Source organism: Tupaia chinensis, unplaced genomic scaffold, assembly GCF_000334495.1.
Source record: "Tupaia chinensis unplaced genomic scaffold, TupChi_1.0 Scaffold139696_1, whole genome shotgun sequence".
Lineage (NCBI taxonomy): Eukaryota > Metazoa > Chordata > Mammalia > Scandentia > Tupaiidae > Tupaia > Tupaia belangeri.
This window is the reverse complement of record NW_006199577.1, coordinates 11,519-34,685: the sequence shown is the minus strand read 5'-3', so window position 1 is coordinate 34,685 and position 23,167 is coordinate 11,519. Positions and strand designations below refer to the sequence as shown.

Sequence of the window (23,167 nt, the reverse complement as noted above, 5' to 3'; positions counted from 1 at the left end):
ATGTAATTTTGGTAAAATAAATGAAATACATTGGTTAAATTATGATACAGGCTTCCAATCTAGTGTCTTCATTTGCAATAAAAATTTTGCATTTTTTTGAGAGGTTTTTCCTATAGGACGGGTGCGCTCGCCAGAGAGATAGAGACGGAGAGACAGGAAGTGAGAAATCACCCCCCAGAGGGGATGGCCACGCCACAATCCCTTCTCCTCCATTCTCCTCTTGGGATCTTGGACATGCACGCACATGCACCCAGCGTGAGTTTAAGCCACTGGGTCCAGGACGCGAACCACGGTTGACTACGTGGGAGCCAGCGACATAGCCATTACGCTAACTGTTGGTCTCAAATTTTGCATATTGAATGTAATTTTTTAAAATACAAATTCATCTTTATTCAATATATTTGGGAACATAGAAGAATAAAATCATACACACTCAGACAGTTAATTATTTCAACATATGAATATATTTAGTTCAGTATTTTCATAGGCACTGATTTTGATGTTTAACTGTACTTATCTAAATGATTATCTAAATGTAATTATATTTTGTTGGATTTCTAATAATAAATAGTACTTGAGGAGAGACTTTATTATAATTATTTTAATTGATGTATAATAATTAAACATATTTATAGAATTCAATACTGGAATATTATATTTCAAACTAGATAGTATTGCCTAGCCACTGTCTAGAAAATCATTTAATTATCTCAATGATATATTACATAATGATGTAGAAGAGGATGCCAATATTTAGATGATGATAGGTCTGCATCTTAAAAGTTCTCTTACTGGGGCCAGCAGATGGCATAGTGGTTAAGTTGCTGGACTCCCACATGGCCAACGTGGTTCAAGTCCCAGACCCAGTAGCTTAAGACTCCCACCAGGTTCATGCTCATGCATGCTCAAGATCCTGGGAGGAGACTAGAAAAAGGACTGTGGTGTGGCCATCCCCACTGGGAGGTGATTTCTCACTTTCCCTCCCATTGTGTCTGTCTTTCTCTTGCGGTGACCAGTGTATGTGCCCTAAGGCAAAAACCTCTAAAAAATAAAAAAAAAGTTCTCTTATTTTTCCAAACCCACAGAATTATCCCACAGCTTTTTAAAAAGAACAAGCTTATATCCAACTTTTCAACTGTCATATAATAATTATAAAAGGTAAATTAATTTAGGCCTCTCATCAGTACTTCATTTCCCAAAATTAGTATCTCATTTATTTTGGTGTCTTTTTTTTACTTAAATTACTCGATTACATCATGCACAGTATGTATGTATCATTATAAAACAGTAGAAGCAGTCGTGAAGCTCCCAACATCTGGATTGAAACTCGTCCAGTGTATCTTTTAGGTACCTTTAGTCTATGTGTCATAGGAATCAAGATTATCAAGGTCATATTTTAATTTAATGACATTAAATCAAGGTACTGTCTTCAGTTAGTCATCTTCTGCATTCTCTCTTTTCTTCTGGTATAATAAAATAAAAATAATAACCATTAAGAGGCAAGGCATTTCTTTTTACATCAGCATTAAGAAAAAAACTGTTATCAGTAAGTGTTGCTATATTTTGGTTCACTCCCATAAAAGAAAAGAATAAAAATAGTGTGTGTGTGTGAAAGAGTAGGGACTGAGGAAGGACATTTAGAAGAAAAATAGGGAGGCGAAGCATTAATTGGTCAATTAAATGTGGTATTATCTTTTTTTTAAGAGATTTTTGCTATAGGGCACGTGTGCTCGCCAAACAGATAGAGACAGAGAGACAGAAAGCGAGAAATCACTCCCCAGAGAGGATGGCCATGCCGCGATCCCTTCTTCTCCATTCTCCTCTCGGGATCTTGGGCACACACGCACACGCACCTGGCGTGAGTTTTAAGCCGCTGGGTCTGGGACGCGAACCGTGGTCGACTACATGGGAGTCCAGTGACCTAGCCATTGTGCTTACTGCTGGTCCCAATGTGGTATTATCTGTTGAAGATATTTTATAGTTTTATCAACTGGACTGGGGAGAAATGTTCACCTGTTGAAATATTCACTTTGTAAGCTAAATAATGTGATTGAATGTATAAAAGAAAATGAAATAAAAAAAAGAATAAAGATGACTAACTGAAATGTTATATACCATTCATAGAGAACTGGCAATTACATTGTTATCTTTAACAGAATTGTGGTACTTGGAAAATGTCTCTATCACTGGTGGATAAGGATAATATCCACCAATAACAGTATTCTTCACTTCCCCAGAATTGGTCTTTGTCTTGATCCACTGAATAAAGTTTATTACCTTGGTCTTGTAGGTATATGGCTGGTCTCTATGACCTTTTTGCCAGAAAAATAAAACATAAAAAAAGAGAAATAAAAAAAAGGCTATTGTAACATTCTTCCTGGACTTTTTGGCATACAAAAAATTTTAAACTAAAATAGTTTCTGTTATGTCATCAAGAAAAAAAATCATGTTTATTATTCACTACACAGCAGATAATTACAATAAATACAAAGACAGTAATCAAGTTAAATACAAAGACAGTAATCAAATCTAAAATCAAGAAGGAAATTAGACATATTATAGTTTAAGTGGACTAATCAATAGCTGTCTACATGATTAAAAAACAGGATAAAGAAAAATTAATAATCTGAATTTTTCTATCTCAATGATTGGCATCTTTGAAAATGATTTTTTTTTTTTTTTTTGGAGAGATTTTCGCTACAGGGCGCGTGCGCTCGCCAGACAGACAGAGAGAGACAGAGAGACAGAAAGCGAGAAATCAACCCCCAGGGAGGATGGTTACGCTGCAATCCCTTCTCCTCCATTCTCCTCTAGGGATCTTGGGCAGGCACGCACACGTGCCCGGCGTGAGTTTTAAGTCACCGGGTCCGGGACGCGAACCGCGGTCGACTACGTGGGAGTCCAGCGACATAGCCATTACGCTAACTGCTGATTCCCTTGAAAATGATTTTTAAGTCACCTATTAACCTGAACACATTCATCACATATAAACTAAATGGCTAAAACATACAGCTCAGCATTTAAATTCATTTCCTTAAGGCGTACTTAACAGTACCATATTTACTATTAATAAAATGGGGTGTGACAAACATTATACCTTTCCTAGGATCTCCTTTTGACACATTTCTTAGTTTTCAGGATGATAATATTATAGCAAACACTCATTCCACACTGTTCCCTTATTCTCTCATTTGGAAACTTTCATCTTTATTGTTTTGACTATTATTGGAGGGGACAGAGAAAAATAATGTACTTGCAGAGGAATGAGACTCTTCTTGCTATATAGGTAAAATGTGAGATCTTGGAGCTGACATTTGACAGACATTTTTGTTTTATTTCATACTTTAAAATACTGTTAATGGAATCATTTTGTGGTATTGGGCCTAACGGTATGATATATCAAGCCATTTATGAGAATCTACATTCTCCATAAAGCAGGGATTAAAATTAACCAAAGGGCATAAATGTAATTCTCTGGTGAGTCACAATGTCACCGGCCCAGTCTGAAATAATCTGGAAGCAATATATTTCATAGGCCAAATATTCTTTTTTACAACATTCTTGAATTTTATAACATAAAAGCTAATATGTGCTTAAGGGTTCTAGTGAGGAGAAAATAATATGTTCAACAAAGTGCATACCAATAATAAATACTTGACTCTCATTTGTAATGGTGAGGTAAAGCAGTTTAGGTACTTGAGCATCATTTCTGACAAGTATCAACTGTTTTCACACAAAATGTGCCACTGTAGAAAATGAAAACACTGGGACCAGCAGTTAGTGTAATGGCTATGTCGCTGGACTCCCATGTAGTGTATAATGGTTATGTCACTGGACTCCAGGACCAACCATGGTTCGAGTCCCAGACCCGGAGGCTTAAACTCATGCTGGGCACGTGTGTGTGCATGCCCAAGATCCTGAGAGGAGAATGGAGAAGGGATTGCAGCATGGCCATCCGCCTCTGGGGGGTGATTTCTCACTTTCTGTCTCTCTGGCTCTCTCTTTCTGGTGAGCACATGTGCCCTATAGCAGAAACCTCTCCCCTCCCCCCTCAAAAAAAGAAAAAAGAAAACAAAGAAAATGAAAACACTTATAAATTTACTTTTGAATTTTAGAGGATATACCAAGATTAAGATCTAACACAATGCATCTCAAACTTTAGTGAACATAGGACTCACATGGGGATATTGTTAAAATGCAAGTTAAGATTCAGTATGTCCATGGTAGGGCCTGAGATTCTGCCTTTCTAAAAGCTTTGTGGTGTTACTGGTGCTACTAGTCCTCTGATTACACTTGGAGCAGCAAGGATATTACACTCATTTGCCTACATTTTAACCAGAAGGCTTTTCTTTGGAAAATACAATGGCTGCACCTAACTACAGTTATTTGCTTGCTGTATAGAAGGGTGAAAGAGTTGTAAGTGGGCACAACTGAGTGTGAACAGTTATTTTTTTTCTACAGAGTAAAAAAGCTTAGTTTCTTCGTGATACTTTCGCTAATTAACCGAATCTAACACTGACCTTGAAATATTCTGACTCCTTCCACAATGGGATTACACAGTGGTAATCTGTATTTGTCTATGTAAGTTTTTTTTTAAAGGTTTTGGCCATAGGGCACATGTGCTCAGTAGGAGAGAGAGAGAGAGAGAGAGAGAGAGAGACAGAGAGAGAGAGACAGCGATAAGGAAAGTGAGGAATCACCCTCTAGGGTCGATGGCCATGCTGTAATCCCTTCTTCACTCTCCTGGAATTTTGGGCATGCGTGCACACGTGCCTGGTGTGATTTTTCAAGCTACCAGGGCTGGGACTCGAACCACATTCAGCTATGTGGGAATCCATCACTATAATCACCACACTGGCCCCTCTGCAAGTGTTTTTTTTCTCTCATATATTTATCTTAATTTGACTTTATGGCTTGATGACAGGACTTAATAACACCTATTGTTTTATTTTGACCTTGTTCACCAACTTGACAGGCTAAAAAGAATACATGAAAATGAAATGATAATGTCTTTAATCTTCAACTATTTTCAAAAGCTATAAATTGTTTTTAAATATTTATCAATTTATTCCATCATCAAAGTTTCATTAATCCAACTTTTGTTTTAATTTTAACTCATTGCATGCCAATATGTGTATGATCTTACAAACTAGAAAATGAAGAAATAAAGTCTTAAAATCACACAAAAATAAATTATCCTTTGAGAATAAAATCCCACTCAATATATACTAAATGTAGCCACTCTATGGCAGAAACTGAACGATTGGAAGGTATAAAAGCATGGAGAACAATGATAGTACTGGAGAAAGTGGGGAAGGAAGGTGAAAAATGGGAGAGGGTGAGAGGTAGGGAATCAAGGGGAAGAAGAAAGGAGCAAAATATTGAAGGGACCCCAAATCGCAAGACATTTGTTGATGATAATGTATATGGTAATGTCATTGACCAGACTGATACGCAGTGTATTCATGATGGAAGAATTCATTTGGTATTCTGTAATGATACACAGTGATTGAATGTAAAAATATAAATTAAAAAAATAGTCTCTAGTATCACATGGTGGTACACTAGTAAAATGTGACACTGTGAGGCTATGCCCATAGGAAGGTTCCTGGTTCAAGTCTGGAGCCCTCACTGGGTTGGAATGCATGTCCCTATGATCCGGGGCTAGTTGAGGGTTGGAGGTGTATTGTGGCATCGAGGTTTTCTTGGGGGTGCTGTCTCTCTTGCTCATAGAAGAAATAAATACACTTAAAAAAAAATTCCCTAGGGACCAGCAGTTAGCGTAATGGCTATGTCACTGGACATCCATGTAGTCAACCACGGTTCGAGTCCCGGACCCGGCGGCTTAAACTCACGCCAGGCGTGTGTGCGTGTGTGCCCAAGATCCCAAGAGGAGAATGGAGTAGAAGGGATTGTGGCATGACCATCCCCTCTGGGGGGTGATTTCTCGCTTTCTGTCTCTCTGTCTCTCTAGTGAGCACACATGTCCTATAGTAAAAACCTCTAAAAAAAAATCCCTAGAGCATTAACTATATATTTTCTTGTTGTATCTCATATTTACCATTCCTTTATTCTGTTGCAGTGAAAATAAAGGAATTTTGTCCAAATGCTAAGAACTATCTTAATTTTTATCACTTTTCTTTTATTGCAATAGCTTACAACAAACATATGAATAGAAATGATTAAAGACGATGACAGAAATCTTAAAGAAACTTCTAAAATCTATTAAGTGAATAAATCTCATGTTAAGTGTTCTTACCACAATTAAATAAAAGTAAAAATAAATGAAGAATCCTCAAATTCTGATTTCATGGACATTAAAAATCAGTCAGGGTCAGCCAGTGATGTTTAATTTAGTTTGTAAGTATCTCTTTTATGATTACATCTTAAGTTTTACCCTAGACATCCTTTCTTATCTAAAGGTCAAACTCTGGGTAACTTTCTATAAGTTCTATACATTTTTTTTCTATAAAATTTCTAAAAGTTTTGCCTTAAAGTATTTAGTATATCTGGAATTGATATTTTAAAAATTTACTATAGGGCACATGTGCTTATTGGGAAGAGACAGAAAGAGAAAGAGAGAGAGGAGAATGTACCCCTGGATTGACTTTTGTATAGTATGAGACAAGGGTATAATGTAATTTTTCTCATATATATTGTCAATTATCTCAATTTTATTGACTAAATAATCCCTTCTTTCTTGGCGATCTTTATAGCATATCTGTTACATAAAATTCTATATGCTTAAGGCAATATATCAGCTCTCTATTGTGACTCACTTGTCAATTCGTCAAAACTTTCACACTCTCGTAAATACTGTAGCTATATAATAACTTGATATTCGTAGGATAAGATCTCATTCCCTCTTTAGCTCCCTGTTCTTTTTCTTCATACTTGGCAATCCTGTGCTCACACATGAATTTTAGAATCAGTTTGTGAGTTTTAGGAAAAAAATCAGATGGAAAGGCACTGAATTTATAGATAAATTTGGAAGGACTTGACTTATTATGACATAGAGACTGAGTTCCTATCTTTGAGCATGGGGTATTTCTTCATTTATTTAAGGCTATCTTTGTTTTTTTCCCTTTGGAGAGGTGTTTTTTTTTTTTTTTTTTTTTTTTTCTATAGGGCGTGTGTGCTCTCTTATTTTTGCTAGCGGGTGTGTCCACTCACCTGTGCTCGCCAGAAAAACAGAAAGCGAGAAATCACCCCCAGGGGGGATGGCCACGCTGCAATCTCTTCTCCTCCATTCTCCTCTTGGGATCTTGGGCACACACACGCACGTGCCCAGCATGAGTTTAAGCTACTGGGTCCGGAACTCAAACTGCAGTGGATTACATGGGGGTCCAGTGACATAGCCATCATGCTAACTACTGGTCCCTATTTAAGGCTATCTTAATGTCTTTCAATTATGTGTCACAATCACAACTTACACAAGTCTTACATATTTTTGGTGACATTTATTTCTGGACATGTTACAGTTATTTTGACAATGTAAATGATTTTTAAATTACAGTTTAAAAATTATTGGAGTTACCCTCCAAAGCTTATCCATGAGTGGGAGAGGCAAAGACTCCGTTGGAGCTGGAACTAGTGCTTTCAGGGACTAAACTAATGAAGAATTTTTGCTGAGACTTCATCCTCCAATGCCCATGCATGAGTATGTAGCCCCCCACCCCCATATATTTTTCTCTGTCTCTGTCTTTTCATTTTTAAATTTATTTTTATTTTTTAAGGTATTTTCTTGGCTTTCATATCCTCCCTTCTCTTGGTAATTCTTGCCTTTCCTCCCTCTGATCTAGGAGAGGAAAAGACTCCATTGGAGCTGGAACTAGTTTTTTACCTTTTTTTTCTTTTTCTTTTTTTGGAGAGGTTTTTGCTATAGGGCGCGCGCGCTCGCCAGACAGACAAAGAGAGACATAGAGACAGAAAGCGAGAAATCACCCCCCAGGGGGGATGGCACGCTGCAATCCCTTCTCCTCCATTCTCCTCTCGGGATCTTGACCATGCACGCACACGCACCCAGCGTGAGTTTTAAGCCACCGGGTCTGTGACACGACCCGCGGTCGACTACGTGAGAGTCCAGCGACATAGCCATTATGCTAACTGCTGGTCCAGAAACTAGTTTTCATTAAAAATAAATAAATAAATATTTTTGTAAGGGTTTTTTTTTGCATTTTTTTCTTCTCCCCCCTCCTTTCTGTGTTTTCTTTCCCTTTTCTTTACCTTCACCACTTTGCTGCTCATCCTTCACACACTGTTTAAACAGGTCTAACTGAAACAAAATTAAACACCTGAATATTATTAAGATCAGAATATTCTTTTATTCCAGCAAGATTATCCTTCAAATGGAAAGAAAAGACAAGAACATTCTCTGATAAACAAAACCTGAAAGAATTTACCAACACCAGACCAGTTTTCCAAGAAGTTCTGAAGGGAATACTGTATCAGGAAAAACTAAATACAGACACGTATAAAAAAAAGAGTTCAAAAACAACCAAGAAAATGGCCAACTTAATGGTAGGGACAAATCCAGAGTTGAATATTATCTTCCAGAACTTAAAAGTAAAGACCAGACCATGGAACCAGCAGTTAGCGTAATGGCTATGTCACTGGACTCCCCTGTACTGCAGTTCACGTCCCAGACTTGGTGGCTTAAAAATCACGCCGGGTGCGTGTGTGTGCTTGCCCAAGATCCCAAGAGGAGAACAGAGGAGAAGGGATTGCAGCATGGCCATCCCCTCCAGGGGGTGATTTCTCGCTTTCTGTCTCTCTGTCTCTGTCTGTCTGGCGAGCGCACACGCTGTATGGCAAAAACTCAAAAATCTCTTAAAAAAAAAAAAAAAGATCAGGCCACAACAGAAGATACATTAAGTACATGAGGCTGAACTGGTGAAATAGAACTTTATGACTTCTGACTAAAACATTACTGATTTTCTTCTATGCTTTGTTTTCAAGATTTGGGGATTTTTGTCTTCTCTTGAGTATGAACCAATAGGTTTATATACCTACTGTATGAACAGACTCCTAACCTGTTTCTTGGCTTTAAGTCTTAAGCAAAGTACTCTTAACTTTTTAATTTTGACTTATTAAAGCTAAAACTTCCTTTCTTGAAATTAAAAATACCTATTTAATGACCACAGTAAGCTATATAGCCTCATCCAGGTGCTACTTTATAGTATATCTATTCTACTCACAGAGTTTCATACCTAAAGTCAGACTTGTGTTCAGAGACATCTATGTATCAGCTGAACTTGCTATTGAAAGTAGTTAGTGTAATTAGGATATTTTGTGAATCAACAAAATGTAGGAAAGAAAAAAGAAATGGGAAGCAACTGTAGATACCAGAGACAGGATGGGAGAAGAATGGGAAATGGCTGAGGGTAAGAAATAGGGGGAAAAAAAACAAGAAATGGAAAATTATTTGTTGATAATATGTATGATTAAGTCACTATACAGTGTATTCTGGATGGGAAATCACATTTCGTATACTGTTTAGTGAATGAATGTAAAATAAATACATTTAAAGTAAAAAAAATTATTGGAGTGTACAAAGGGCCTTCAAAAGTTCCTGGAAAATGTATATTAGGAAAATACTACATGGATTTCAAATTTTTTTGCTCAAAAATAAACTTGTACTTTAATTCCATTTATATCTATGATCTTTTTGTAGTTCTCTCATACAAAATCAGTTGACTTTCATACTGATCTACGAGCCAGCTTTGCCAATATATTATTTTTAATATTTTTTATTTCTTGTGTAGAAAATAATTTAATTTACAGATAATGACAGTTTTGTGTTTTTCTTTAAAACCTTACACCTTTAATGCATTTAAACTGCCCTGTTATTTACCCTGCTTATACTTTCTCATACCTAGCCCATTCTCCTATTCTTCTGTCCATTCCTTCCTCAGCTACATTTCCATTCATTTTCTCACTCCTTTTGTCTATAACACTTCTTTGTTTTTTTTACTATGGTCATTAATTTTTAATTTTACTGTAATTTTTCAATCTTATGTATCTATTACTTCACTAGATTAATTTTTAAAGGGTAGAACTATGCAATTATTTGTCTTTTTATCTCATGTGCCTAGCATGGTTTACAGAAATGCCTTTTTTCCTCTTCAAAAGATTATTAATCAGGTCTAGTCACAGCGGCATGTACTGCTAAGATGCTGTGCTCTGCAGGTTGGACCATGTGGGAGGCTTGAGTTTGATTCCCAGTCTGACCTAGAGACCAGGCACGGTGGTGTGCACCTTTAATCCTAGCAATGTGAGAGGCTGAGGCAAGAGGATTTTGAATTTGAGGCTGTCCTGGCCAACACAGTAGAACCCTGTCTAAACATAAGCTGGATGTGAGGGCACAAGCCTGTAGTTTCAGGTGGGAAGCTGAGTCAGGAGCATCACAACAGAGAGACCTGTCTAAGAAAAGAAAAAATAATTAACATTCTACTCTCTGTTTCTATATGATTGATTTTTTTTAAGATTCCACATATAAGTGAGATTATTTAGTATTTGTTTTTCTGTGCTAGGCTTATTTCAGTTAGCATAATCTCCTCCATGAATTAAAAATTCAATCTTATAGAAACAGAAAGTGGAAGGGTAGTTATCTGAGGAGAGGGGTGGGGAAGTTAGGGGTGGGAAGACAAAAGGGAAGATGTTGATCAAAGGGTACACCAGTTAGGACAGAGAAATAAGTTTTAGAGATCCACTCTACTATATTGTGATTATATTAATAATAATGTATTATATATTTCGAATTTGCTAAAGAAAATAGATTCTTAGTGTTCTTACCACAAAATAATTTGGTGAGATGATGGATATGTTAATTTGCTTTACTGAATCTTTCAATAATGTGTATATAGATCAGAACATCACACTGAACCTCATAAATATATTTGTTAATTAAAATAGAGGAAAAATGGAAAAAAGATAATTAATTTGAGATAGATATACTAATCAACCTGATTTAATCATTACACATTGTCATCTTATACAGGCAAACCACATTGTATTCTGTAAATATGTACAATTATTATCAATTTTAAAAAAGATCATAAATCCATGGTTCTTAACACTTGCTGCACATTAGCATCAGCTGAGAAATTTTAAAGACCTACTAGGTGCCCTTCTCAGGATAATTTAATTAGATTATCTGAGAATGAGGCACCAGTAGTTCTTAAAAGCTCAGTGATTCTAATATGTAGCCATAGTTGAGATTTATTTATAAGCATAGGCTAGGAGAACTATAGTCTGCAAGTGGCTTCCTGCTTTTATAAATAAAGTTTTATTGGAATACAGCTATATCCCTTTGTTTACATATTATATATGGCTGCTTTCATTTTACAAAAGCAGAGCTGATTAAGTTGAAAAAGAGACTGTATGGCATGCAAAATCTAAAATATTTACTATTTGGTATTTACAGAAATAGTTGACTCCTGATAAAGAGGAAAAAAGTCCTGTTGCTTATCAAAAAAAAGTATCAGAGAAAAGAGAGACTGCTGCTGACACTAATATAAAGTAAAACTGTTTTAGGGGCTGAACAGTGATATAGTAGTAAAGTATGACATTCTGTGAAGCTGACTCACATGACAGGGTTCTGTGTTAGTGTCTGAGGATCTCTCTGAGTATGCCAGGCACACACATGTCCAATTCCTGGGGCTGGTGGTGCTGGGTGTGGATCACTGTTAGCATCCTATTGGGGATGCAGTCTGTCTTTCTGGATCATGGAAGAAATAAACTTGAAAAAAAGAAGTCACACTGTTGTAAAGACTCAAAGGCACATTTTATGTATATTGTCATAAAAACATTCATTTTTTTAAAAGTTCTGGATCTGCAATTACTTATTTGGAGGCAAAAATAGTTTCTCATATTTCAGAGAGCTTCTATTACGAAAATCTGGCCCTATAATTCTATATAGCAGAAGTAGTATAGTGTCTGGTTCAAATTCAGTGTTAATTTTAAAAAATAATTATTTAACTTATTTAATTACATTTGTTATTATTATCTTTTAATTTGACCAGAAAGAGAGAGAGCAAGCAAGAAAGGGAAAGGGGGAAAGCAAGTCACCAGGTTGGGACTCGAACCATGTTCACCCATGTGGGAGTCCAGAGCCTTAACCACCAAGACACCTACGGGCCCTCCATCAATTTTTTTTAGTAGCTGCTTATTTACTGAATACATGCTGCCTATTTTCCTGCTTTTCACTTGTTTTTAAGGTTTAGATTTGTCCACAGCCATGTAGAAACCGTAATTTAAATGAATTCTCTTTACAACAGAAAACAATGCATCTATTATTAGTAAAACCAACATTAGGTTAGATATCAGGAGAACTATATTTGTATTTCTACTATGCCAGTGATTTATTATAGTCATCAATGCAGTCATCTGTTACTGACAAAGAATATCTGAATTCTTATTAAAGCAATTTTGTCACCAGAATATGCTTGGTTGTGGAATATAATTTATGAATTCAGTGGACATAACAATATATGTTGTGAGTAAGTGTCCTTTTGCCAACTTTTACTCTGTTTTCTCAAGTAAATCACAGTATCTATCAGTTTAATTTTTCACCTTTTGTATAAAGACTTATAAGATAATGGACTAGGTGCTCCAAACTATTTAGTAGTAACTTAATCTAGCAACATCTGACCAATGTCTGCAAAAGGCTTAAGATTTTAATGAAGAAACATATATTTAAGAAAAAAATGAACTTATATGTTCATCTGAATATTCTTTAAGTAATTAAGTTGAATGAATCAGCTGAGAAACTTAGAATACAGAGAAATAAAGATGCAGAATAAAAATATTACATATATGCCAAAAACAATACATAAACTTGTTGAGTGATGTAATTTACAATTTCGAAAAGTTAAAATGAAGAAAATCACATGTACATCTAAAAGCAATCATTTCATATATTAACTCAAATGCCCCCCAAATAGTTGAGATTCTAAGATGAAAAAATTTTGACTTCAATACTAATTAGGAAAAGCCCTTTAGAGACTATAGCAATTGGCAAAATTTGAATATTAACTATTAATTTATACAGAATATAGAAGTATATACTAAATGAATAAATAATTTGATATATTAATAGATACTATATGTTTCTCTTTGAGAGAGAGAGAATGATAAAACAAAGGTAAATGTTAGCGATTGTTGAATATGGTATTTTTTTATACTAGTGTTTCATCCTTAATACAAGTTTGAAATTATTTTGAACTAAAAAGTTAACAAAAACACTTTTGAAATAGCACCTAGTAGTAACAACAGAATACATGCAAGTCATTAGCTAAAGATTATATGACAATAAAGAAAAGAACACAAAAATAAGTGGAGCTCCTTCTTTAATCATTAAGTATCTTAGGTGATTTTTCTTAATACATAAGTTTATTTATTAAGCTGTGTGATTACTTGAAAAAACATTTTTAAAGTTTTTTCATTTATTTTTCCTGTGAGAGAGACAAAGGTGATGGTGGTGGGGAGAATCAGAGAAAGAGCACCCCAACAGGGCCAGATGTTGAGATCTACTCCTAACCTCAGCCAGTCTTGCATCATGGGTATGTTGCACATGCCTAGCATATTCAGGGAGGTTCTGAACTTGAATCTTCCCATATGGGTCAGTCTCATAGAGCATCACATTTTACCGCTATACCTCAATCCAGACCCTATTGCTTGAATAATTTTTGGATAAAGGTATTTGAAGGCTTGTCATGTCCTGACAACTTCAGTAATTTTTATGGTCCTTCATCTGATATGGTACTTTGTAAATTTATATAAACAAAATATCCATAAGAGAAAAAGCTCATTGAATTCTTAACCCATTATAGAAATTAGTTTGATATGTGGATTCACAGGGACAGGATGCATCCTCAATGGACAATTCTTTTTAACAGAATAATCTTGAAGCAGAACTAAACCAACTCGCAAACTTTTATACCACTCAGGACACAGGACATTCCACAGAATCACTGACACAGTGCCTGACATTCTACAGAATCACTGACACAGTGCCTGATTTATATGCAACTTCCAAAAATGTCTAGAAAAAGAAGAGTAAAAGCAAACAGATGTCTGTTACCTTTTAAAACATACAAACAAGACTTTTGGCCACAGGGCACATGCACTTGCTGGAGAGACAGAGAGAGAAAGTGAGAAAGTATCCTTGAGGGGACAGTCACTCTGCAGTCCCTTCTCCATTCTCCTCTCAGGATTTTGGGCATGCACGCACATGCACCCAGTGTTTTTTTTTTTTTTTTTAGATAGATTTTTGCAATAGGGCATGTGTGCTCATCAAAGACACACACAGAGAGAAAGTGAGAAATCACCCCCAAGGGGGGGATGGCCTCATGCAATCCTTTCTCCTCCATTCTCCTCTCAGGATTTTGGACACACACACACACACATGCACCCAGAATGAGTTTCAAGCCACTGGGTCTGGGACTCAGACCACAGTTGGCCATGTGGTAGTACAGTGCCTTAAGTACGATGCCACCTGCTGTCCTCCTTATCTGGTGTGTCTTACAAGCCTTCTGGGTCTGAGACTCGAACTACACATGTGGGATCCAGTTACCCAGAATTTCTTTTTGGACAATAAATTACAAAGAAAAATATTTTATAATATAAAATTATGCACATATAAAATTATTAAATTGAATTTATAAAATGTTAAACAAATAAGTCATCCTAATTTGAAGTCAGGTCTATACATTACCATCTATAACTTATATTACGTGTACCTAGTATGGCTCAATAGTCTTTTTGTCAGGTTTCCCATAGTATCACAGATTTGATTTATGCAAGATCCTCACAAGCAATGTGGGCAAGTTCCTTCTGCTACCCCAGGTCATTTCAAGGTGAGAAAGGGAAATTATTTTGGTATCTAAAATGTAGAAACGAAAAATCCTATTTAACATGTCATAATAACTTCAAAGATCTATTTTAACAGTTTCAAGTAGTAGCCAGATCATATCCAAGAAACTCCTTGCCAGCTAAGCCAATTTATATAAAAAGTATTTTTAAAAATATTTTATTTACTATTAACTATTAATTTGCTATAGGACATGTGCACTCACCAGAGAGAGAGTCAGAGAGATACAGAGAGAGAAAGTGAGAAAACAAGCTGCCAGGTCTGGGCTTGAACCATGGTTAACCAGGTGGCAGTCCAGCACCTTAACCACAATGCCATCTTCTGGCTCTATACAAAGGTATTTTAAAAAATTCACAGTAAATAGAATTAAAAATTGTTTATCTTGGTGCAAAAAAGTTTGAAATCATACAGTTTTTTATATAGCTATTTTATAGTATGGAGTTTTCATGAACATCTGGAAGATCCTTCATACCTCTGTATACTTCTCCCACATAAACTACACAATATCCCCAAAAGAAACAAGTAAAAATACATATATGACTTATTATGTGCATGGAACATATGTAAAAATCTAAATTAACTAACACATTTTAGCATCTAAAATGCTCTTTACTTTATCAAACCATTTAATCACTTCATGGAAAAATTTGGATCTAAATTTACCTCCTTTAAGATATTTAGTGGGAAAAAACTCAGTGTTATGGATTATTTTCCCACTACTAAGCACTTATTTAACTTACAGAACTGTTTTGTGACACATTTCTATATTGACCTTACATGTTTCATGTGCATAAGTTCCATCTTCCCCAAACATGACAAGACAGACATGATCCTCTATTAGGGCCTTGGCAATTGCTGTTTCCTCTGCTGAAATGTCCTTCCCTTATATTTCTAAGTGACTTCTCTCCATTCTTCAAGTTTTGCTCAAAGATTACTTTCTCAGTGATGTTATCCCTAGTAACCCTATTGAAAACTGGTTAATTATCCTTGTCCCACTTTATCTTTTTACATAGTACTTACCATCTTCTCATAAATCATACAATTTATTATCATTTTCAGATTTTTCCACAGGGCACATGTGCTCACTGGAGAGAGACAGATAGAGTTGGAAAGTGAGAAATGAACAGCCCCTCTCCAGGGGATGGCCACACCATAGTCTCTTCTCCACCATTCTTGAACTCTCAGGCTTTCCTGCCTGGCCTGATTTTCAAGACACTGAGTCTAGAACTTGAACTATGGTTGGCCACATAGGAATTCAGCACCTTAACCACCACACCACCTGCTGACTCTCTGTAAGATTTATTTTTAACTGTTTTAGTCTCTAAGCCTGCTGACAACCACAAAAACTGCTTAAAAGCTATTCATCATTTTAAACAATTAACTTGGAAGTCTGATTTTAATCTTTCTTGGTTAAGAGGGGTTTCATCTGCAATTCTCTTCACATTTTGCTCTCTCACGGCTCACAGTCACATTTAAAAACCGAATTTGCATTAGTTCTAATATTTCTTTTGCTAAGACACCCTCCACATTCATCTTTGTTTACATAATGTATTACTTAGTCAACATTTAGAAAATTATTTACTTATTATTATTTTTTAATTTGCTATAGAGGACATGCAGTCATGAGAGAGAGAGAGAGAGAGAGAGAGAGGAACAAAGTGAGAGAGCAAGTTGCCAGGTCTGGGATTAACACTGTGGTCAGCCATGTGGGAGTCCGGTGCCTTAACCAATATGCCACCTGCTAGACTCCTACTCAACATTTTGGCACAAAAATCATATTTGGAATTTCTTTGTCATAAGAGTTGAAATGGTATTTTATATTATTTATATTATCCCTATACCATAAAAACACACAACTTTCAGTATTATTAGTGTATTTCATATAGGATCCAGATTCTCCCAATATCAATATATGAGTAGCCCCAAATCACAGGTACGAATATTTTATCTGATGTAATTAAGTGATTTCCTTTTTAATATGGTCAAATTGCCAATATTTTTTTAAGTTTAAAAAATATGCAAGTTTATTATAGGATATTCAACACAGAATGGAAAGGTCATATATCACTTGTGATCATCTATGATTTAAACTTTGAAACTGCTGCAAGTGAAGAGATTTTATTAATCATGATTCTTTCTTTTCTTCTTTTTCTTTTCTTTTTCTTTCTCAATTTCAGCAAGATATTTCTCAATTTCTTCTGGACTTAAAATCTTGAGGGGCTGGCCTCATCTCATCTCAGCAAGTTCAAATCCAAAAAGGAATTGCAAGCTACTTATAGACAATGAAGAATCTGTGTAAACTCATAGCAATAAATGTGTTCATTATTAACAAAGAAAATGAAATAAATAGGTCATTGCAGGGAGACATCTACATTTGAGGTGCTTTGCTCATTTCTGGGACCAATTGAGGACTGAGTAGCCCTGAGTTTCAGCCCCCCTCTTCCAGCTAACACAGTAGAGGAGAGAAATAGGTACAAAAGTACCTCACAGTAAAGGGAAGCACTCAAGCTTAAAGTTGCAGAAACCTCCTCTAAAAAATTAGCCAAAAGTGAATACACCACCAAATAACTGAAAATCAGAGAAGAAAGACTGCAGAGTGAGCATCAGGGAGAAGGATGAAGCTGCAGAGAGAGTGCGACTCACCTTATCCCACATGCTTCTGAGTGCTCAGTTGAAACCCTGCAGCTCAGCTCAGGTGCAACTCTTCTCCAGAAATCAGGAGGCCTTTGTAATACCCAGTTCCAATGACAAAAGTGCAGGTTGCTGGATGAATGTAAAGAAAATGGAAATGCAGAGAGATTCCGAATCACCTCCTCCTGCATGCCTCTGAACACTTGAATTTAACTTCAAGGAATTAGGAAGAAACATATAATCATTGGATGGCCAGAAACCATTGCAAAGGCACAAGAAATATGAGAAACCAAGAAAATATCTCTCCCCGAACGGAAAAGAACAACCTCTCACTATCCATGGACAGTTCAGTGGAACTCGTGGGTATGTTAGACAAAAATTTCAGAATATTCATAGTGACTAAACTAACAGAGATACAGAGAAGAGACACAATGAACTCCAGAAGATGCAAGAGAAAGGGGATGATGAGTTCCAGGTGGTGATGAAGTTCTTCCACAACCTGAAAGAAGAAATACACTCCATAAAGAAGAATCAAGTGGAATTGTTAGAGATAAAGGCTGTAATATAGGAAATTTAAATCTCCCTCACAAATATTAAAATCAGATTAGATTGTGAGAAGATCAAATCTCAGTGGTAGAAGATAAAATCTCTAACTTAGAAAAAAATCACCAAAAAAGACTGAGAAAATAACCCAAAAATGAGATTAATATATGAGAAATACTAGCTACCATTAAACACTGAAACATCTGGATAATTGGTATCCCAGAAGGTGAAGAAACTAATAAAGGTATTCATAATCTATTCCATAAAATTCTGGGAGAAAACTTTCCAAACCTAGAGAGACATTCAAATATCCAGACCCAAGAAATACAAAGAACCCCACATAGAATCAACCCAAGAAGATCTTCCCCAAGACACATTATAGCCAGACTGACCAAAACCACAGACAAAGACAAAATACTAAGATTGGCAAGAGAAAAATATTAAGTTACCTACAAAGCTTATCTTATCAGGCTAACATTGGACCTCTCATCAGAAACAATGCAAGCAAGGAAAGAATGGGAAAATGTATTCAAAGCATTAAGTGAAAAACAATTTCCACCAAGAATACTATACCTGACAAGATTATCTTTCATATTGGAAGAAAAGATAAAAGAATTTTCAAATAAACAAGAATTTACTAACACCAGACCAGCTCTTCAAGAAATTCTGAAAGGAGTGCTATACCAGGAAAACTAAAGGCAGACACACAGAAATGAGAGAACATAAAACAACCAAGAAAATGCCCAACTTAACGATAGGGACGAGTCTGAAAAGATCAATTAAAATGTTGAATGTTAACTTCCAGAATTTAAATGGAAAAAAAAAATCAGACCTCAGTGACTCTGCAAATTCAACAGAAGAGAAATTAATTACATGAGACCATACTGGAGAAAGAGAATTTTATGACTTTTGACTAAAACATTACTGATTTTCTCCTATGCTTTGTTTTCCATATTTAAGGATTTTTGTCTTCTTTTAAGCTGTTAATAGATTCATTAATTTAATATTTTTTGGGAGGAAACTGAAACAAACTTTTCTACTTTCTTGACCCCTTTGGAATTAGTGAATATTTGTGGGTATTATTATTTTGTGGCAGATTGGTTATTTCTGTATATTCAATAATATCTGTTGCCTTGAACCAGAAATTTGAAATACTGGTTATTGCCAGAGCTTTGACTAGAATGCCATTTCTGAAGATACATCCAGAAAGTTAAGGAACTAAGATAGATCTCAGGAAATCCAACAGAAACTGTTAGAAAGATTGTCTGATATCATAAACAGTTGTGCTTGGAAGATAAATAAAGAATGTCACTTCCTGAGAGGCCCAAAAGTTTTTCAAATATAGGTACTTTAAAGACACAGTTAGATGGTGAGTCCCTGACTTGGCTCAGTAGCCTTGGGAGGCTTTTTAAAGAGTCTAATCTGTAGTTCCTTATAAAAGGTTCCATCAAAGTCAACTAAACCAATTAGTATTCTTATGGGGTTTTGTGCAAATAACAGACCAAATTGAGACTAAATTTATTTATTTTTGCAAAATAATTGTTTATGCCTCTTTGGTAAAAGGAGAAATGGAGAGAGAAAAAATGTTTCAGAAAAAAATTACAGTGCACTTATTACTAGATTTTAGACAAATTTTTCTTAACATTGTTGGGTTTTGACTTATTAAAGCTAAAACTGCTTTTCTTGAAATTAAAGAAAAAACTTTTTAATGACTGCAGTAAGCTATACAGCCTCTGCTAGGTACCACTTTATAGTATGTTCATCCTGTTCACTGAGTTTTATGCCTAAAGTCAGATGTGTTCATAGATATGTTTACATCTGCTGCACTTGCTACTGAAAGTATTTAGATTAGTTAAAATATTTTGTGAATCAATAAAATATAAAAAAAACTATTAATGGCTATTAGCCAAGGATATTATCATTAGTTGACTAATATTAACTAATATTGATCAATATTGACTTGCTGATCAATATTGTTGGTCAGTATTATGGTTTATTCATACACCCAAAATTTATATAGCCATTAAGATAAATATGTGATCTCTCTATATAAAAATGCTGATGATAATGTGTATAGAAATATCTTTAACTGGAAAAAATAAAAAATGAATGCTAAATAAAACACACACACAAATAAATCAATTCATTAATTTAAAAAAATAAAATGAAATAAATAAACTGAATATTCAATACAAAAAGTCAAATAGTAGGAAATAGAACAGTTATTCTGAAAATTTTTGGTCTCAGGACCCGATTACAAATTCTTAAAAATTATTGAGGATGTCAAAGAGCTTTTGTTTATGCGAGTTAATTCTATCAAAATTTACTCTATTATAAATTAAGATATTTTATAAAATCATCAATTCATTAAAAAGCAGAGTAATAAACCTAATATATATAGCATAAGGAACTTTTTTTTTTGAAACATGACTGCTTTCCAAAACAAACAAAGTGTTGTAAGAAGAGTAGCACTGTTTTACATTTCTGCAAATCTCTTTAGTATCTAGCTTAATAGGAGAGAGCAGGAAATGCCTCATTTCTTTGGTATTCAGTCTGTTTCATTGTCACGTGTAGCATCTGAGAAACTCTAGTGTACACTTGTGAGAGAATAAGAGTGAAAAAAGTAAGTAAATCCATAGTATTATTATGAAAATAGCTTTGGCCTCATGAATCCCTTGAAAATATTTTAGGACACCACTAGGAGTATCTAAACCATACTTTAAAAACCACTGTGAAGAATAAATGTAAGAACTGCAGAAGGAATAAAGAAAAAACCCTGAAAATAATGATTTAGAAAACACTATACCATAATGAACAAAGAAAATGATGGCATTGCGAAATCCAATTCCCTAGAAAACTTAATGAAAAAGTAAATCTTCAGTAAGTTCAATCATGAAAAAAGAAAACAAAAATATGATATCCAGAATGTGATGAGCTATTTACACAGAGAAAAAAAAAATCAAAGACTATCATGGGGCTAGACCTGTGGCCTGGTAGTTAAGGCCCCTAATCTAAAACATGGCCAATCACTGGTTTGAATCATGGCCCCAGTAACTTGGAAAAAACACTGGTTGCATGTGTGTGCATGCCCCAAATTCCAACAGGTTGGAGAAATAGAGAAGAAAGAATTACGGGTTCCATGCCCCATTTGAGAATGCTTTCTTCTTTCCCTTTTTTTCTCTCTCTGGAGAGCACACATGACCTCTGCCAAAAAAAAAAAAAGATAATTATGTATGGTTCTATATCAGAAAATTTGAAAATATCAGTGAAATAATAATTTTCTAGGGGAATATGAATTACAAGTATCACCTTAAGCAGAATTTAAGAAAACAGAATAGATCATTACTCATGGAAAAGAAAGAAAAATTTATAAATAGCCTCCAAAAATTGCAGCAGGTTTATATGATTTAATAAGAAAATTCTAGCAACTATCAGAGAATAGCTCTTTACCTCAACTATAAATTGTTCCAGAGCCCAGTGAAATATAGAAATTCCACCAGAAAACTTTATAAACTTAGAGTGAAACTGAAAAAGTATGGCAAAAACAGTACAAAAGAGAAAACTATAAAATAATTGATGATGCAAAAATCCTAAATAAAATACTTTCAAGTGCAACAGCAGCATGTTAGAAGACTACTATGCCATGCCTAACTGGAGTCTTAAACATCTTTCTTGTTCTGTAGGGGAAGAGTATAAATCCTTAATAATTCTGGAGATTGACACAGACATGTAAGCTTAAATAGTTTTGTTAATATATTAAAGGCAACCACTAGGAGAATACAAATATAACATATAACTTCTAAATTACTTCTGGAAAAAAAATCAAGTTTATTATTTATTTATTTCCATGAGTGAGAGACAAAGAAAGAGACAGCATTCCTGACAGTGTCTTGATTATATGATCCACCCCCCGGCTCAGACAGCCTGGGACCAGAGGAATTCATATGTCCAGTGTACTCAGGGGATCTCTAGACACAAATCCAGAACCTTTCTATGTGGGTCAGCCATCACAATTTACTGCTGCACTACTGTCTGGTCCCCAGGAAAAAAAAAATAAATCCTTGAAACAAAAACCAGAAATCAAAGCCTAGCATACAGTAGAAATAAAGTAGGATACCAATAATTCATGCAGGGGCCAGCAGGTGACATGTGGTTAAGGTGCTGAATTTTCATATGGCTGACCTTGGTTCAAGTCATGGAGGCTTTCTTTCTCTCTCTCTCTCTCTCTCTTTCTCTCTCTCTTTCTCTGGTTAGTGCAAGTGCTGTATAGCAAACTTTTTAAAAAATAATAATAAATAAAATGAAATAAGTAATTCTAAGAAAAAAGAGTATATGCAAATGTCATAAGTCATGCTAAATTTAATTGAATTAAATTAATCTCAAAAGGAAAATATTGGTTTTGCTCAAAGAGCAGAATCCTAGCTATTTTGTTCTTAAACCTAAAGGAAAATGGAAATAAGGGGATGGACAAAGATATACTAAGTCAGTGGTTGTCTAAGTGTGCTTTTGTACAAGTAGCATTGTGAGAAACAGAAACATTGTATGCCACTTTAAGAACCATGGCATGTCCATTCATGTTTGAGAACCATTTCTCTAAATGCTGCCAAAGAAAGTGGAAATGGAAAAAAAAAAAAAAAGAAAGAAAGTGGAAATGGTAAATATTATTATCAGATTAAATAGAATTTAAGACAAAAAAGGAAGACAAAGAGGCAAATTTCAAATTAATAAAGGGTAAAAATCACCACCAACATAGTAATCAGTTATAAAATTTGACACATTATAGCAATATTAAAGCAAAAGCTTTAAGAAATGGGCAAAATTATCATCATGAAGAGAAATCAGTAGTGTTCCCAAAGAAATGGTCAAATAAATTAAAAATAAAGACATGGAATATTTAAACTTATTTTTAAAAACCTAGTATAGTAAGGAATTTAATACCTAATAAGGAACTTCATATCTAATAAATTTTTTTCCCTAAACATTTGGAAGTTAAAGAGAAATTCAAGGGACCAGCAGATGGCATAAGGGTTATGTTACTTGGACTCCCACATGGTCTACTGCAATTCCAGTCTTGGACCAAAGGCTTGAAACTCATGCCAGGCATGTGTGCGTGCGTACCCA

At 35.1% G+C, this 23,167-nt stretch overlaps 1 protein-coding gene across 1 annotated transcript in view; it reads right to left on the bottom strand.

Moving 5' to 3' along the window:
• RADX (RPA1 related single stranded DNA binding protein, X-linked) overlaps positions 1 to 23,167 on the bottom strand; it is a 56,981-nt gene that overhangs the window by 26,049 nt on the left and 7,765 nt on the right. Inside the window, 5 exon segments of the mRNA XM_027765752.1 lie at positions 2,148 to 2,312; positions 3,642 to 3,746; positions 13,824 to 13,985; positions 14,017 to 14,044; positions 14,742 to 14,884. Coding sequence (XP_027621553.1) covers positions 2,148 to 2,312; positions 3,642 to 3,746; positions 13,824 to 13,985; positions 14,017 to 14,044; positions 14,742 to 14,884 — 603 coding nt within the window.